Source organism: Rattus norvegicus, chromosome 13 (genome assembly GCF_036323735.1).
Source record: "Rattus norvegicus strain BN/NHsdMcwi chromosome 13, GRCr8, whole genome shotgun sequence".
Taxonomy (NCBI): domain Eukaryota; kingdom Metazoa; phylum Chordata; class Mammalia; order Rodentia; family Muridae; genus Rattus; species Rattus norvegicus.
In genome coordinates this window covers 33,694,580-33,711,782 of record NC_086031.1, presented here as the reverse complement: position 1 = coordinate 33,711,782, position 17,203 = coordinate 33,694,580, and the positions used below count along the sequence as shown (strand labels likewise).

The window sequence follows — 17,203 nt, the reverse complement described above, 5'->3', positions numbered from 1 at the left end:
TGAGTTCTAATCTCAGCACCACACACACGAGGCACGGTGTAGCATGGGTAATCCCAGCACTTTGAAAGAGGAGCCCGGGAACAGGAGTTCTAGGTCATTCTGAGCTATTTAGAGAGGCTAAGGTCGGCCTGGGCAGCATGAGACACTATCTAAAAATAAAGAAAAAAAAGTAAAAAAGGAAAGATTTGGAATTTCACAAGTCCTGTTGTGTGCACTCCCAACTCCTGAGTTCATGCCCCGAACCACCAGACTGTGCTCTTACCTTTAATTCGAAACTTGATAAAGCGAGGCCCGCACCACTTGGCGGGGGGCGGGGGGGCAGTCTGTTCTAGAGATGCCTACACTGGCTCGTGGGAGCCTGAGAGGGCACGGGGTGACTGTGTGCAGTGTCCTGGCAGAATAATTTGTCCTATTCAGTACCAAGTGACCTTCAGCCCTGACTTCATGTCCGTGATGTCTGTCCTCAGCCTGACTGTGACTCCCAGGAGTTCCCATATGACCCTTGTCCCCTCAGCTTTTAACAGCCACAGTCTTCCATTGCCTCTAGAGGACTCAGAGTCCAGGAACACCCCTGGCCTGGGTCGAACTGTCTCTGCCTCAGGCCCTGACAGTGCCACCTGTTTACTGTCCCCTCTCCTCAGCTGACAGCAAGCATTTTTTTTCCTTTTCTTTTCTTTTTTTCGGAGCTGGGGACCGAACCCAGGGCCTTGTGCTTGCTAGGCAAGCGCTCTACCACTGAGCTAAATCCCCAACCCCGCATTTTTTTTTTTCTTAAGAGACAGACAGTAAATAGTTTAGGCTCAAAATGCCACTTAGCCTCTTCCAGCTACTCAGCTCTGTCTCTGTCACACAGGAGCAGCCTCAGGGTGCTAATGGACTTGGCTTTGTCCCAACAAAACCTCATTTGCAAAAGCTGGGGGAGGCTGATCATGGCCCAAGGCCAAGGTGTGTTGATCTTTGCTCTAAGTAGGTGCCCTCAGCATTGTAGACGCGTAAGGGCACCCGTGCCTGGTCTTTCTGTCCATCTATGTCTACTACTGACATCGTCTAATACACAAAAAAAGGAGGGAAGGGAAGGGAAGGGAAGGGAAGGGAAGGGAAGGGAAGGGAAGGGAAGGGAAGGGAAGGGAAGGAAAGGAAAGGAAAGGAAAGGAAAGGAAAGGAAGCCAGGCAAGACATATTATCATCACGAGCCAGTGAAAGGAGGAGGGTTTTTAATAGAAAGAACTAAGTTGGCCAGGACGTGACTCCACTGAGTGCTGCTTGTACAGAGCGCACAAAGCCTTGCTTGGGTGCTGTGCTCCACTCCCTGTGAACTAGCTATGACGGCACATGCTTGTGACACTGTCACTCAGATCCTCTCTGGCATCCCTGCCCTTTCTGGGAGTTTGCCCTCCATTCATTCCTCTCGAGGGCACAGAGCTGCCATAAAACAGGCTTACCCGTCTCTCATTAAAGGAGTTGTTTATGTTGACCCCACAGGCCAGGTCAGGCCTGGGGAAGGTTTCTGACCATCCATCTTGTGTGCAGTTCCGGAACAGAGACCCTGAGGGTGACAAGGGCACAGCGGATGAATAGTGGGGTCATTCCAGGAAACCTCTGGCAACACAGAAGTACTGACACCATTCTACAGGTGGGCAAATTGAGGCATGCGGTGGCCATATAACATGTCCAAACCACAGCCCAGTAAATGGAGGAGAAGGGTCGGACCTGCAGGACTCTTCACGTCAGGTGTGAATGCCCTTTCTTACCCCTGCCCGGGTTCTGTCCCCCCACCCCGGCCCCCACATGATAGGTCTCTCTGTCTCCCTCTCTCTTCTTCCTTCCCCTCCCTCCTGTCTTTCTGTGTCCCTGTCTGTATGTCTGTCTCTCTCCTCACTCTCTCCTATCTTTCTGTATCTTTATCTGTCTATATGTCTGTATGTCTCTCTGTCTCCCTCTCTCTCTTCTCCCTTCCCCTCTCTCCTGTCTTTCTGTGTCTGTCTGTCTGTCTGTCTGTCTGTCTCGCTCTCTCTCGCTGTCTGTGTGTGTGCCTGTGTGTATATAGGTCAAAGGTCAACTTTGGGTCTCATTCCTTCCACCTTGACCTTTGGAGACAGAGTTAGGCTCTTACTGGCTTGGAACTTGTCAACTACTGAGCCAACTGGTTGGTGAGTCTCAGGGCCGCACCTGCCTCTGCCTCCCTCGTGTTTTCATTGCAAGTGCATTTTATGCCCAGCCTGGCTACCAGACTCAGGTTTTTGTGCTTTTGCCACAGTGTCCTGCTTAACTCTCCAGATGGAAACCAGCAGAGGCCACTGAGGTAAAGCCTGTCAGGTAGCCAGCCGTTCCTTGTGGAAGGAGGTGAGTTATTATTCCTTTAGCCACAACGTTGCAGGCTGACTCCTTGGACCACATGGGCAATGGATTTCTGGAACCGAGAGTGTAGTCCAGAGTCCTTGGACATCAACACTGACTTGCTACATAGACAGAGTAAGGAAGGAGACTGACAGACATGAACTCTTCTAGAGAACAGGGTTGAGTTTCCCACTGCGTGAGATATGCTAAGTGGGGAGGGTTCCCACTGTGGGCATGCATGTGTGTGCTTGTGTATGTTTGCATATATGGCTCTGGGAATCTCGCCAGGACCACTGCATTCCAGGCACACATGCTAGCACCTACCTGTTGGGAATTTGCCTCATTTTTGCTCCCAAAAGTTTCCAGACCTGAGGTTCCCTGCTCCCTCCAGGGTATAGAGTCTTAGCATTCAAGAGTTTTGGAATGAAGTCAGGGAGGGCGGTTGTGGAGCAGGAAAGGAGGAGGATCAAATGTGGGCTGACTGAATGGAAACACAGAGCTCCAGAACCAAAGGCCGTCAGGACAGGTGGAAGTGGTGGCTCTCTATGGGTCCAGCACAGCACAGCTGCCTGCCTGTGTAGGGTCCTCAGGGACCCAGTAGCATTCCCAAGATATCTGACTGTGACTCAGGTGGTTCCTGAAACTTTGACAAGGCTAGAATGCTGCAACAAAAGAATGGGCTTTCTCTGTAGCCTCAACTCCAATCCCTTCCTCTGCGATTCACTCCTAACAGGGATAGAGATCCCTTCAGAAGAGCCCGGAAGCTTACACTTGCATGCCTGTGTGTGCACACCTGTGTGTGCATGCCTGTGTGTGCATGCCTGTGTGTGCTTGCTTGCATAATTCAGTGAAGAACCTGTCTAAATTTTCATTTGACTCTCAAGTCCCTGGGATCCTACCTAAAAGGCTGAACCAGCACCTGATCCCACCCAGAAACTTGTGGGGTCTGTGTGTGTGTGTGTGTGTGTGTGTGTGTGTGTGTGTGTGTGTGTAGGGAGAGAGAGAAGTTGGGGGTTGAACCTAGGGCCTGAGACATTCTGGCCAGGAGCTCTTTCACTAAACTATATCTCTAACCTTTTTAAACTATGTGTGTATATGTATACATACTCATGTGTGTGTATGTGTGTATATGTATGTGTCTATGTGTTTGTGTTTGTGTATGTGTTTGTATGTATGTTGGTGTATGTGTATATATATGTGTGTGTATGTATATAGTTATGTATGTTTATATGTATGCATGTGTGCATGTGTGTATATATGTGTGTATGTGTGTGTTTGTATATATGTGTGTTTGTGTGTGTATATATATATATGTATATATATATGGTGTGTGTGTGTGTGTGTGTGTGTGTGTGTGTGTGTGTGTATCTGTGCAGGGAGGCCAGATGTTGATATAAAGTATCTTCCTTGACAACTCTTCACCTCATTTTGTTTTTATTTGTACTTTTATTTATTTATTTTTTTTAGGCTCTTACTGAACCTGGAGCTCATGTAGCTTGCTAACCTAACTGGTCAGCAAACTCCAGATCGTACATGTCTGCCTCCCCAGCACTGGGGTTACAGACAGGCACCCCTGCCCAGCTGTCACCTGGGTGGTGGGGATCAAACTCAGACCCTCATGTTTGCAGTAAGCACTTTTACCAGCAGTGCTGTCTCCCAGCCCCTCCTTTAATTTCCATTATGAGACAGAGTCTCTAAGTTGCTCCGAAACACCTTAGACTTGGGAATCTTCCTGCCTCAGCCTTAGAAGAGGCCAGGTTTACAGGCGAGGTATCAAGGCCTACTAAGGGACATTGGAAATACCAGTGCTGTTTAAAGAATCAAAGGAATGTGTCCTTGAAGGAACATTCTAGGCCCCAAATGAGAACTATCTGGGGAGAAAGCAGCCTGCAGTTTTTCTAGTCACAGGCAGATGCCTGTCTGGGCCAGTGTGGAGACTGCTGTGGGGAAAAGCTACTTAGGAATTAACTCTAGAATGTATCTGCCCCTGTCAAAAGGAAGTTGTCCTGAACACTGGCTGGTGTCCATGAACACTTCTCCCTGGGATTGGGGACATACTATGGGGAGGCTTCTGGAGAGGCAAAAGGCAAAAGTCTAATCAGATACTATGCAACTATGCGAGAGAAAAGTTCTTGGTGACTAGCAGGCCCAGACAGGTCCTGACCCTCTGACCCACACTCTTTGGCCAGCCAACACCCCAGGCTAGGTATGACCCAGTGAGCTGAGGATCCTCCCACCAGCGCTGGAGCCAGGCCAGCTCCCAGAAGGCAGGGCCTCAGGGTAAGCCCGTGTCCCCACAGTGACACCTTGTGGCAGGTAGAGGAAGCTGCAGCAGCAGAAAACGTAAGTGGGGGACTTGGCTGTGCATCACCAACAATTCAGAGGTAGGTGGGAGTTCAGAAAGTTAACCATGGAGAAATGTGACCAGGCCAGCATTTGGTCACTTTTGTGTCCACAGGAACTGGTTCTTCCTAGTCAGGCTGCAGGGGGTAGGGGTGGGGCTCTAAGGTTTTTTTGAGGGAATGCATGGCAGAGAAGAACAGGCATGCATCCTATTAGGAAGCTGGGCAGCCATGGGTGGTACCTGGGTGTTAGGTCAGCACATTGCTCCAGGCCAACCATGGCTGCATGAATGGCTGAGTCCTGAGCTTCACAGACCCAAGGACCTGCCATGGAGGGGTCCTGCCAGGGGGACATACCCTTAGTAGAATTGAAGGTGTGAGCACAGGAAGGGAAGGGGACTATGGTGGGCAGGTGAAGGTTCACAAGGAATATATGGGAGGGGACAGGAGAGGAGAAGGAACAAAGGGAAATGTTTTAAATTCATGTCCGGGGCAGGGGAGAGGCCTGGTGCATACAGAGCTCGCTATGCAAACGGACGTGCCCAAGGTTGGCTCCCCAGCAGCCATGTGAACTGGGGCACGGCAGAGTGGCCCAAAATGCAGATGTACTCAGGTAAGGCATCCCTCCAGGAACCAGGGCACCCAGGGACGCTTCTGGTTACCAGCGAGGGCCAGAATAATGGGCACAAAAGTATTCTAGACACAGGCACAGTGTATCTCAAGCAAGGTGGCTGGTTGCTAAGGGGACAGAAATATTGGAAGGGAGAAGGTTCCTAAACTGGGGTTAAAAGGTACATCTTAGCCAATGCCAATTCCTCTTCCTCCTCCTTTCCCCTTCCTCTTCCCATCTTCTCCTTTCCCTCCTCCTCCTTTCCCTTATCTTCCTCCTTCCCTTCCCCTCTCCCCTCCCCTTCTCCCCTTCTCCCCTTCCTCCCCCTCTTTCTCCTCTTCCCCCTCTCCCCCTTCCTTCTCCTTTTCCCCCTCTTCCCCCTCCTCCTCTTCCCCTTCCTCTTCCCCTTCCTCCTCCTTTCCCCTTCTTCCTCTTCCTCCTCTTCCTCCCCCTCCTCTTCTTTTTCTTCACCTTCCTCTTTCTCTCCCTCCTTTTTTTTTTTTTTTTGGTTCTTTTTTTCGGAGCTGGGGACCGAACCCAGGGCCTTGCGCTTCCAAGGTAAGCGCTCTACCACTGAGCTAAATCCCCAGCCCCCTCTCCCTCCTTTTTTAATTACCCTTTTTTGCTTGGACACCCAGTATGGTGGTGAGAGAACAACTTGTAGGAGTTGTACATCTTCCACAGATGGTGGGGATCAAGCTCAGATCAAAAGACTTAGCGGTAAGCACCTTTAACAAGCTGAGCCAACACACTGCCAGCCTTCTCATACTTCCCTAAAGCCTTTGTCTCCTGCTTCTTCCCTTGGGACCCTGCACTCTCACACACCCGTGCAAGAATTCCCGTCTCCCAAGATTCCCCCTATCATTTTCCACACCGCTCCTCCTCAGAGCTTCCTGGCACCCACGTCCTCATCTGAGAACCGTTACAGCCTTTGGTCGGGGTGCTTCCTTCTGAATGGTTTACCATTTTTGTTTGAGAGCATCAGGAGGAACTTCGGACACTGCACTTCCACTGTCCGTGCTGGTGCAGAGGAGGGCCAGCAGCTCATGTTGTCCCAAAGCCCCTCACAGCCTGCAGACAAGATTGGACTGACTGGAATGGAGCATGGACCAAGGTCACCCACCACCCTTTAACCCCAGTTCCCATTATACACTGACACCTTGAACTCTACCTTTCCAGGACTGGGACCTGGATGGAAAGCAGGGTCTCACACATACTGTTCTGCCTCCGAGATATTTTTCCAGCTCTTGCCTCACCCCCACAGTTCCCAAAATCTTTCCCAATAGCACCACCACCGAGAGGCAAGTGATTAACATGTAAGTCTACGGGGGACATATTCAGCTCCTAACACCAGGGCTAAGGAGTGAATACTTAGTTGGATGAGCCCTTGCCTGGCAAACTTAAGAGCCCTGGGTTTGCTCCCCAGTACCACAGAAGCTGGCCGTAGTAGCACATGCCTATAGTCCCAGTAAGGAGGAGGCAGGAGGATCAGAAGTTCAAAGTCATCCTCAGCTACATAGTAGGTTCGAGGCCAGCCTGGGCTACACAAAACCCTGTCTCAAGGAAAGAAAACAATGCCATCTAAGTAAGGGGCTTCCCAAGGCCACTCCCACCATCTTTATCTTGGGTCATAGCCTGACCTGGCCCCCTGCTTCAGCTACCTCTAAACTTTGCCAGGCCCACTAGGTGCCTGGTGCCACTGACAGGGCAAAACACACCACAGCTGACTCACCTTCTCACCCTACCAGACCTCTGTACCCTCTACTAACCCAATTCATCCTGACCAGGCCCACTCCTTGTTCTCTCTCTCTCTCTCTCTCTCTCTCTCTCTCTCTCTCTCTCACACACACACACACACACACACACACACACACACACACACACACACACACCTCCTTGCCTCTTCACAATGGCCCTGAACCTGCCCAGAATCAACCAATGCCTTGGGACATTGGTTGGGGACTATGGACTGGCACCAGATAGTAAGCTAGGCAGACACATCCTGCCTCTATGTTTCCTGGCCGTGTCAACTCAGTAAGCCACCCCATCTCACTCTATTTCATGGCTTCTGCTTCATTGAAAGTGCGGGCTGAGTCAGATGCCTTGGCTTCCTCCCACAAACACCAAATCAGAGACTGGCATCAAGAGCAGAGGGCCCCGATAAAGACATGGAACTGAGAAGCCACAAGGATATCAAAACATCTGTACACCAGGGGAACGGGTGTGAACACCAAGGATGCCAGCATTGGTCCATCCACTGGTTTCCTGGGTTCATAATGAGTATCCTCAGTGTGCCAGGCCCACAGGAGGCCCAGGGCTTCAGCTGAAGACCATCAGATAGGCTTCTGCTCTTGGGGACCCTTCTGCCTGGTGGACAATAGTGTTCTCTTTGGAAGTTAGGTCAATGACTGCCTCTGTCTCTGTGTGCTGAGAACTGGGGCATTCTGGACACTCAGCTCAGGGAAGAAGGGAAGGCTGGGTGAATTCTCAAAGCATCTCTGGGGAGTTTATAAAATACACCTCCCAAAGGTTGAATTAGAAAACTGTAGGCCAAAGCCCAAAGAGTTGTGTATTGGACATACTTCCCATCGCTTCTGATGGGAAGTAAAGGGCAGAGCTTCTGTGGTGGGTCTGGTTACCATGGAGACTGTACTGAGAAGGGATACAGATGCTACGTTTGTTTGGACCTTGCTTGTTTGGACTGATGCTTCAACATGGCCTCCTACTGTTTCTCTGTCTCCTGGCTTCATGTATCCCAGAACAGCCTTGAACTCTCTATGTATCTCAGACAGGCCTTGAACTTCTGATCCACCTACCTCCACCTCCTGAGTCCTGAGGATACAGATTGGCTCACTTAGGTCACTTCTGTTGCTATGATATAATATTCTAACCGACAGAGAGAGGAAGAATGATTTATTGTTTTATATTTCTAGGTTAAATCACAGTGGCAGGAACTTGAAGCACTTAGTTACACTATGTCCACATCAAGGGCAGGCAGATGAATGATTGCATGTGTGTTTCCTTTCTTGTTTGTTCTCAACTCATTTTTTCCACTTTTATACAGCTTGGGACCTCTGCCTAGGGGATGGTGCTACCCACAGTGAGCTGGCTCTTCCCACATCTATTAACTCAGGACAATCCCCAACAGACACACCCACAAGCCAATCAGTGTAGACCCTCCTTTACTGAGATTCTCTTCGCAGGTGATTTTAGGTTGAGTCAAGTTAACAATTAAAGTTAATCATCACAATAATCATTTATGAATGGCTAGGGATGGAACCCAGGGATTTATGCATATTAGGTTATCAACTGAGCCACATCCCAGACTGGGTTGTTGTGATACAAATAGAAATGTCCCCTACTGGTTCGTGTACTAATCAGTTGGTCCCTAAGTGGTGGCACAGTTATAGGAGGTTAAGGAAAGTTTTTGAGAGGGGCTTGTTGAAGGGAGAGTGTCTATGAATGGTTTGCACAACTTTCAAGCTCTTTCTTATGCACTGCCTCCTGTCCACCATGAAGCAAACAGCATCCTTCTGAACATGTTCTTACCACCATGACATTCTGCCTCACCACAGGCCTAAAGTCAGTAGGGCTGAGGACAATAGACTGAACTCTTGGAAACTGTGAGAAAAACAAATTCCTCCCCTCTTAGATTGTTTATGTCAGCACCATCCAATATAGATGTGGTTCCAGGGGCCAGCAAAAGCATCTGCAGAATGAAGGATTAGACAGATGCTGGTCCCTTGAGGAACCCAGGACATGAGCAGCACTTGAATGCTTCTGAATCTTCACTCCGGATGTTACAGGGAGCCTGGGGCAGGAAGCCCTGTGCTTCTCTGTCTTGGAGCAGCTACAGAGTGCTTGTCTGTCCCATGATCCCGGAGGTCAGACTTTCTCCAGGCACCCACGGGTGTCCTCTTCAGGGCTGGGAAGGGTCTTCCCAGGTGTCCCTGGGTGCAACAGTTAATGTCCCACTGTCAGTTTGATGGGATGTAGAATCACTGAGGAGATAAACTTCCATGCACATCTGGGTTAACTAGGGTGGAAAGAGCTACCTGGAGTGGGAGCTGTTCCATGGGCTGGAGAAAAAGGGACAGAGTGATCTCAGCACAAACGTCCATCTCTTCTCTGCTGGCTGTGGATGCCGTGTGAGCAGCTGACTCCTGATGCTGTGCCTGCCTTGATGGACTGTACCCTCAAACTCTGAGCCCAAACCAGCACCGTCCTTTCTTACGCTGATCTTGTCACAGCGATGAGAAAAGTAATTAATGTAACAGGTATGACTTGGTCCTAGAAGAGTCCTTTCCTTCCGGACTGCTTTCTGTTTCTGGCATTTGGAGTTCCCCCTTCCTTCCTTCCTTCCTTCCTTCCTTCCTTCCTTCCTTCCTCCCTCCCTTCCTTCCTTCCTTCCTTATTTATTTATAGATTTATTTATTTTTAGATTTATTCATGTATTATATATGAATATACATAGCTGTCTTTAGACACACCAGAAGAGGGCATCAGATCTCATTACAGATGGTTGTGAGCCACCATGTGGTTGTCAGGAATTGAACTCAGGACCTCTGGAAGAACAGTCAGTGCCCTTAACTACTGAGCCATCTCTCCAGCCCACAGTGTTCCCCCTTCCTTAAGCAGGTATCTCCATGCACTTTCTCCAGTACTGAGGGAAGATGGCCACTTCCAGAGACTATTAGCCACCTGAGAAGTGAGACTCAGAGCTGCCTGGAGCTGGCCAAGTCACCAGGGCACTAGCCAAAGACTCCAGTCCAGATGATAGGTGACCTTGCCTGCCTGGCCAGACAGAATGAGGTGTCAGAATGTCTGAGAATCTTCTGGGGGTCACGTTGGGCAGGGTCCACAGAACAGCCAACCCAGAGCTAACTGGGGCCTGGTAAAGGTGACTGGGGTAGGTAGGCACCCTTGCCAGCTGGCTCAGTGCCACACTCCTCATGTCAGCCAGGCCCTGGGCCAGGGTGGAACTACTGCCAGGCCTGAGCTCTGAGAAGCAGACATTCTGGAACTGCATATTGCAACAGCCCAGGTGTCACAGGGTGTCAATGGCCCATGTGTGGAGGAAGAACAGAGGAGTCCAAGGTGGAGCAAGAGACAAACGCAGGAGGATGACCAAGCTGGGGTCCTGTACAGCCTTCCTGTCTCCTCAGTGAAGGGTCACCCTCCAGGCTGCCCTCACATCAGGAAAACTGGCCCTAAACCCTGCATTTCAGAGCATTACCCACAGAAGCACTTATTTGCCCAGTTCATCTCCATCCTCTGAGCAAAGATGGCAGAGAGCAGACCTGTGAATTCCTGGCAGGCGAGGAAACGGCTCACATGGAGGCTTGGCCTTTTCCGTGGCACTTGTTTGAACAATTTTTATTTTACTGGTTATGTGGTTTTTAGAGAATTTACTTTGTCTTTAGAAGATGGGGGGGGGCAAACAGGGTGCTGGGGCTACAGCTTTGTTGGGGGCAGTGCTGGCCTAGCATGTAGGGAGCCCTGAGTCCAGCTCTAGCATCACAGGAGCAGGCAAGGTGGCACACACCTGAAATCTGAGCCATCAGGAAGAGGAGGAGGAGGAGGGAGAGGAGGAGGAGGAGGGAGAGGAAGAGGAGGAAGAGAAGGAGGAGGAGAAGGGAGAGGAAGAGGAGGAGGAAGAAGAGGAGGAGGAAGAGGAGAAGGAGGGGGCGGTCAGAAGGTCAATGTCATCTCTGACTACCTCGCAATTTGAGGCCAACCTGAGCTACATGAGACGATGTCAAGAAAGAAAGAAAGACAGCAAGGAAGGAAGGAAGGGAGGAAGGGAGGGAGGGAGGGAGGGGTAAAGAAAGAAGGGAGGGAGGGAAGAAGAGGAAAAAGCACAAGGCCCCTCAAAAGCCATACGACTGGTGTGAAAAATGGCTCTGTGGAGAATGGCTACAGAGACCAGAGCACGGACAGCCCAGCAGAGAGCTCTTCCCCGGCCAGGCACAGAAGGACCCTGTGGCTACGGGTAGTGATCCCTTAGCTACCACCCATGCAGAGCAAAGTCTGAGGTGTTTTCAAGAAATGCCAAGGCAATGGGAGGGACCAGATTGGGGGAGGATGGCGAGAGATGGTACTGGGAGAGACAACTGGAATGGAAAGCGGGGGTAGGCATGTCTGGGATGAGCTAGAAACCTAGGACAGTGGAAACTGCCAGGAATCTGTGAGGGTGACCCTAGCTAAGACCCCTAGCAATGGGAGACATGGAGCCTGAACCGGACACCACCTGTAACAGGCAAGACTTCCAGTGGAGGAATTGGGGACACCAACCCAGTCATAAAACTTTCAACATACAAGATGTGCTGGGGTAAAGGTGGCTTAGAAATTGTGGGAGTGGCCAACCAATGACTGTCCAACTTGAGACCCACGAGCCCATCCCTGATGTTGCCGGGAGATCCAGACCCAGAGTCTAGATAGCGCAGAGACCTACGATAGAATCAAGCACTACTCAGGGGAAACAAAGGTCATGAAATGATTCCTCATGGTACTCTGCTATACTCATAGACTGGTGTCTAGCCCAACTGTCACCAGTAACTGATGGAAACAGATGGAGAGACCCACAGCCAAACATCAGGTGGAGTTCAAGCAACCCTGACGAAGAAGGGAAGGGTGGACTGTAGGAACCACGGGATCAAGGACACCACACAACAAAACCCAGAATCAACTAACCTGAGACTTAAACACCAACAGGGAGCTTGCATGGGTCTGACCTAGACCCTCTCTGCACATATGCTACGTATGTTGTGTAGCTTTATCTTGTGGGACTCCTAACAGTGGGGGCAGGGGCTGTCTCTGACTCTGCTGCCTGACTGGGACCCTTTTCCTCATACTGGGTTGCCTTGTCCAGCGTTACTACAAGGGATGGTACCTAGTCTTACTACAACTGGATATGCCATGTTTGGTTGACATCCATGGGAGGCCTGCCCCTTTCTAAAGAGAAAGGAATGAGGAGTGGATGGGGAGAGGGTAGAGGGGACGGAGGAGGGGGGATTTGGAGGAGAGGAGGGAGGGGATATGAAAATAATAAACAAGCACACAAGCAGATGGATGGGTGGGTGGGTGGGTGGAGAGATGGACAGATAGATGGATAGAAGTGCCAAGGCTTAAGTGTCAGGAGAACAGAGTCAAAATAAAAGCCACAGCTAAGAGAGAATGATCTGTTGCCACCCAGTGGAGGGTATAGGCTCCTCTAGCCTCTGAGTCTGGAACAACCCAATGCGTGCCTGTGTCTTGCCTAGAGATAGCCCCAGATGCAGGCTTATGGTGAAGTAGGGCCAGGAAATGGCGGAAGACTGAGCTGGAAGGCAGAACGGGGCCTTAGAGACCTTCAGGGCCCCAGCCAGCCAGGGTGCTTGGCTCACAGAGAGCCAGCCCTCTGTCAACTTTTACTCTTTCCTGTGTGAGTGCATGGGGCTACCCTCAGGGCTTATTTATAAATCGGCACAGATGGCCTGATGATAACAGGGACTATTTCTGGAGTGTGTGACAGAGGAGTTGGAACACCCCTGCTCTGGGACCCTGAACCTGCTGGTGGAGGTCCCGGGGAGTCAGCTCATGGTTCTTCCTTGCCTGATAGGAGCATTTTAGACTCACTATGAGTGGTTGCATAGTATGACCAATGCCAGGGCATTGTAAACCTCCCAGAGGTTGATTTAATGTGAGGTTCATGTCAACAGAAAAGCACAAAGGTAAAAACCTTCTGTGCCTTCCCACTCATGCTCGGGGGAGACCAACCAGCTGGACAGACAAGAAGAGAGCATGGACGTGCTCCACTTGACAGAGAAGGCAGAACACCAAGGTCTTGCTGGAGGTCACACAGGCCCTATGTGACAAATCTGGGTGGATGCCCAGGCCTGTTATGACCACAGAACCTACAAATATCTGGCCACATCCTCTCCTTCTGGAACATTTTTTTTTATAAGGAGAGCCAGAAACTTCCCCCGGCCCCCTCTGAGAGGACGGGGCTTCTACAAACCCAGTAATAAATATCCTGGTAGAGTGGCAGCTAGGGTCATGACCCCGAGACATTCCCACAGAACGGACTGGGCCCCCTAACTCAAAAGAGCTGAAGAGTCAGTGTTTTATACGTGGTAGGTATTTCAGGCCTGGTGACTCTCCGTGAGTGGCATTTCCTGTAATTTGTCTAGCTTTCAAACATTAACCTCTACCTGAGAGAAGCAACAGCTTAACCATTAACCCCAGGCCCCCAGCAGAGAGTCCCCTGACTGCTCCTGAGCACAGGAGCCAACCTTGCGAGGGATTGAGAATTGAGTTTATTGGAAACCCACTGAGGTGGCAGGGTGGTGAGGAAAACACCTCAACCCCTCCGAGGCCTTGCATCAGGCTCAGAGCATTTGACACCTGCCTGGTTCTAAGAACAACCCTCAACCAGGCAGTCAGTTCTGTCCACAGGAGCTCCTTCCCCCTACCTCAGCCATCTTGGTGCCACACTGCCCCTCCCACCTTGCTCATCACAATGGGCCAAGAGTGTGGATGAGGGACCAGGGATGGTGTGAAACACTTCCCAGCAAAACTTCACTTTGCACTAGGGAGGTGATTTGATGGGTCAAGTGCTTGCTCTACAAGCAGGAGGACTTGAGTTCAGAGCCCTAGAACCTACATAAAGCTAGGTGTACTGCAATCTGCAATCCCAGCATGCCTGCGGGAGAAAGGCACAGAAAGTGCGCAGGCGCCCTCAGGTCAGCCAGCCTGGCATAGCCATCAGTGTTGAAATCTTGTCTCAAAGAAGGTGAGAGGCAAGGAGCAGTTGTCCTCTGACTTCACACATACTCCCTACATGCGCATGCACGTGTGCGCGCGTGCACACACACACACACACACGCACACAGACACACAAAGACATATATATATATATATATATATATATATATATCATACACACACCATACAGATGCACGCACTCAAAGATTTATAAATGAACGACAAACTCACCTTGATAAACTGCGTGTGAAGAAGCAAATGGTGAGAATACGCTAGCTGTTCCCAGAGAAAGGAGACATGAAGATGCTGCCTTCTGAGTCCATGAACACCATGGACCGGATCCGACAGCTGATTGGGCGCACAAAATTGGACCCACCCCGGACAGCCACCTGGTCCTGAGGACAGGTTTCCCACCCTGATGACTGGACAGTTTCCTCAACCTGCAGAGGGTACTGGGCTGAGGGAGGCCTCCTACCTGATGCTGTCTCCGGGCCCAGTGCTCCTTTCTTCTCTTTGGAGAGTTGCTGTAGGCAGTGGGCCCGTTCCTCAAGCAGCACACGCCGCACGTCACACAGTCGGGGCGGAACTCCAACCTGCAAGTGGAACACCGAAGATTCTCGTCAGTGCTGCTGGTGGATCCTGCCTTCTTCAAACAAGAACCGGAAGGCAGGCAGATGATGACGGAGAGGGTGGGGATACCAACTCCCACACGGGTCTCCAACATTAGCTTCAGCGTTGCAGCGAGGATCTGCACCTGACCGCCTCATAACCCTACTCTCTAAGGATGAGACCTTTGCTACTTCTAGGTTAGGATCAAATGGTCTCCATGGATACCAACCCCTGGCCAGGAGTGAGAGAAAAAGAGGAAGAGGAGCATCTTAGCCCTACTCACCTTTCCAAAGGTAACACTTACAATGACCTCCCAATTGGTCCCAACAGCACCAAGCTTGGGTAACTCTTTGACACATGGGATTTGGGGAACATTCCAGAATCAATTTTTAGAAAAATTACGTAAGTGCAAGTGTAGCAAACATACACAGACTTGGTGAATAAAAGGTATATGGTGTTGAGAAAGGAATCCAATGGTCTAAATCAATGCATAGAGATGTCCTCACCCAGCCTGCTCTCATTGGATGTTACCAAGTCAAAACTGGAGCTAAGACCCTGGAGTGACCTAGCTTGTCTCCTTCCCAGAATTCTACAGGGTCGGCTACAGAGTGGTTTTTGTAAGACTGCCCACATCTCTGAATTATTCTGAAAAGCTTAACTTTGCCTTTCCTTCTCTGTCCGTTGGTTCTAAGCATGTTTTCCCCAATCCTCTGGGTTCTTCATTCTTTTGTAATGGTCTCCTCCTCGCCATGTGGCTGCAGCACTGCTGTGTGCCAGGCTCGTGGCACGACAGCTTAACTTGAACGACACAGCCATGCTTTCCTTCTCTTCTCCACTCTCCTCCAAGCAGCAGCTGACATTTACAGCTTACCTGCCCTGAAACTTTCCCCTTGAACTTTAATGAAACTGACCTGGAGCTTGAAATAAATGTACTTAAGGCATGAAGATATGGCTCCTTTGGAAGCATGGGGCCTGAATAAAGTCCTGGATTCGGTTCCCAGCTCTCTACGAACCAGGTAAGGTGGTCCATCCTAGCACATGGGAGAAGAGGGCAGAGGATCAAGGTCTAGAGAAGATCTTGCCTTTAAAAAAAGCAAACGAAAACCTCTAATGCACCCATGTGAGCATCACGCTGCTATGCAGCACAAGAGACTGCATCTTGTGGCCGACTGCCAGCACCCAACTTCATCAGAAATGAGAAGTCCGGGTATCTCTAGCCGGAGAAAGGATTCAAATGCAAAAGGCTTGGCCCAGCAATGCTGAATACCTGTCACCCTCTCACTGCTGCAAAGTCACAGGGATCACGGGTCATCTGTGAGTCCAGAGCAGACTTGCCGGAGATTTCGGCAATGCATTTAATCTGTTAGGAAGCACTGAACTATGGCTTCCTCGTTTCCTCTCCAACCCTGTTGCTTCTCTGTTTATTGTTCTAGTTTATTCTTGTTCTGTGTGTGTGTGTGTGTGTGTGTGTGTGTGTTGCGTGTGCGTGTGTGTGTGCATGTGTATGTCTGTGTGTGCACACATATGTGTGTACATGTGTGTGCAGTTGCACATGCCCGTTTTTGAGACAGAGTCCCATGAACCTGGAGCTAACTGATTCAGCTGGTGTCCCAGTTATTTTTTGTTTGTTTGTTTGTGAATGTGACACAAACTACAGTTATGTGAGAAGAGAGAATCACCACTGAAAAGGTGCCTCCATAAGACTGTGCTATAAGTAAGCCAGCAGTACATTTTCTTAATAGTGATTGACGCTGAAGTGTCCAGCCCCTTGTGGGTGGTGCCACCCCTAGACAAATGATCCTGTGTGGTACGAGAAAGCAGGATAAGTAAACCACAGGGAGCAGGGAGTGCCATGTTCCCTGCTTCAGTTCCTGTCTTTAGTTCCTGTCTTCAGTTCCTGTCTTCAGTTCCTGTTCCAACAACTCCTTCCAATGATGGATTACAAATTGTAAGGTGGAATAAACCCCTTTCTCCTCCTGTTGCTTTTGTTCATGGTGTTTTCTCACAGCAACAGACAGCCTGTTACTAGTGTGTGCAGGGACACTCACACATGTGTTTGGTATACTTATTGACTTCGTCGAGCTGGGTGCATGGCTCAGTACTTGCCTTGCAAGCAGAGGACCTGCATTCCATCCCCCAAAATCCACATTAAAAAGAAAAATGAGCCAGGCATCATGATCGTAATATATTTTATGCGTGGATGGAATTCTCAAAGGATAAATTAAAATAGTTTTTAAAAAGCAGACATGGAAAAGGGCACTTGTCGTTCCCACTGGGGAAGGAAGGGTGTCTGAGGCTCACAGGAAGGCTCCAGGTCACTGAGAGTCAAAACAAACCAAGAACAAGGTGGGCAGTGCCCAAGGAACAGCCAAGATGTCCTCTGCCCTCCACATATATACATGCACACACGCATATGGTTGCTAACACACATGCACACATGTACACAGACATGAACACACATGTACACGCACACAGTTTTGCATGAAATTCACAGGAGCATACATGTTCTTCTTCATTTCTCTTGTACCAGGACCTGAAAGGTTAAAACGAAACTGGCCAT

The 17,203-nt window shown here is 50.0% G+C and overlaps 1 protein-coding gene across 6 annotated transcripts in view; it reads right to left on the bottom strand.

Moving 5' to 3' along the window:
* The window catches only part of Sctr (secretin receptor), a 63,488-nt gene that overhangs the window by 32,267 nt on the left and 14,018 nt on the right, over positions 1–17,203 (bottom strand). For 3 of the 6 annotated variants that reach the window (XM_039091119.2, XM_039091116.2, XM_039091115.2), the window contains exons 2-5: positions 14,510–14,627; positions 14,266–14,310; positions 6,253–6,360; positions 1,443–1,546 (exon numbers count right to left, since the gene is read on the bottom strand). In XM_039091119.2, coding sequence (XP_038947047.1) covers positions 1,443–1,546; positions 6,253–6,360; positions 14,266–14,310; positions 14,510–14,627 — 375 coding nt within the window. The remainder of the gene's footprint in view (positions 1–1,442; positions 1,547–6,252; positions 6,361–14,265; positions 14,311–14,509; positions 14,628–17,203) is intronic. The other 3 variants (XM_039091118.2, NM_031115.1, XM_039091120.2) reach the window with 2 other exon arrangements.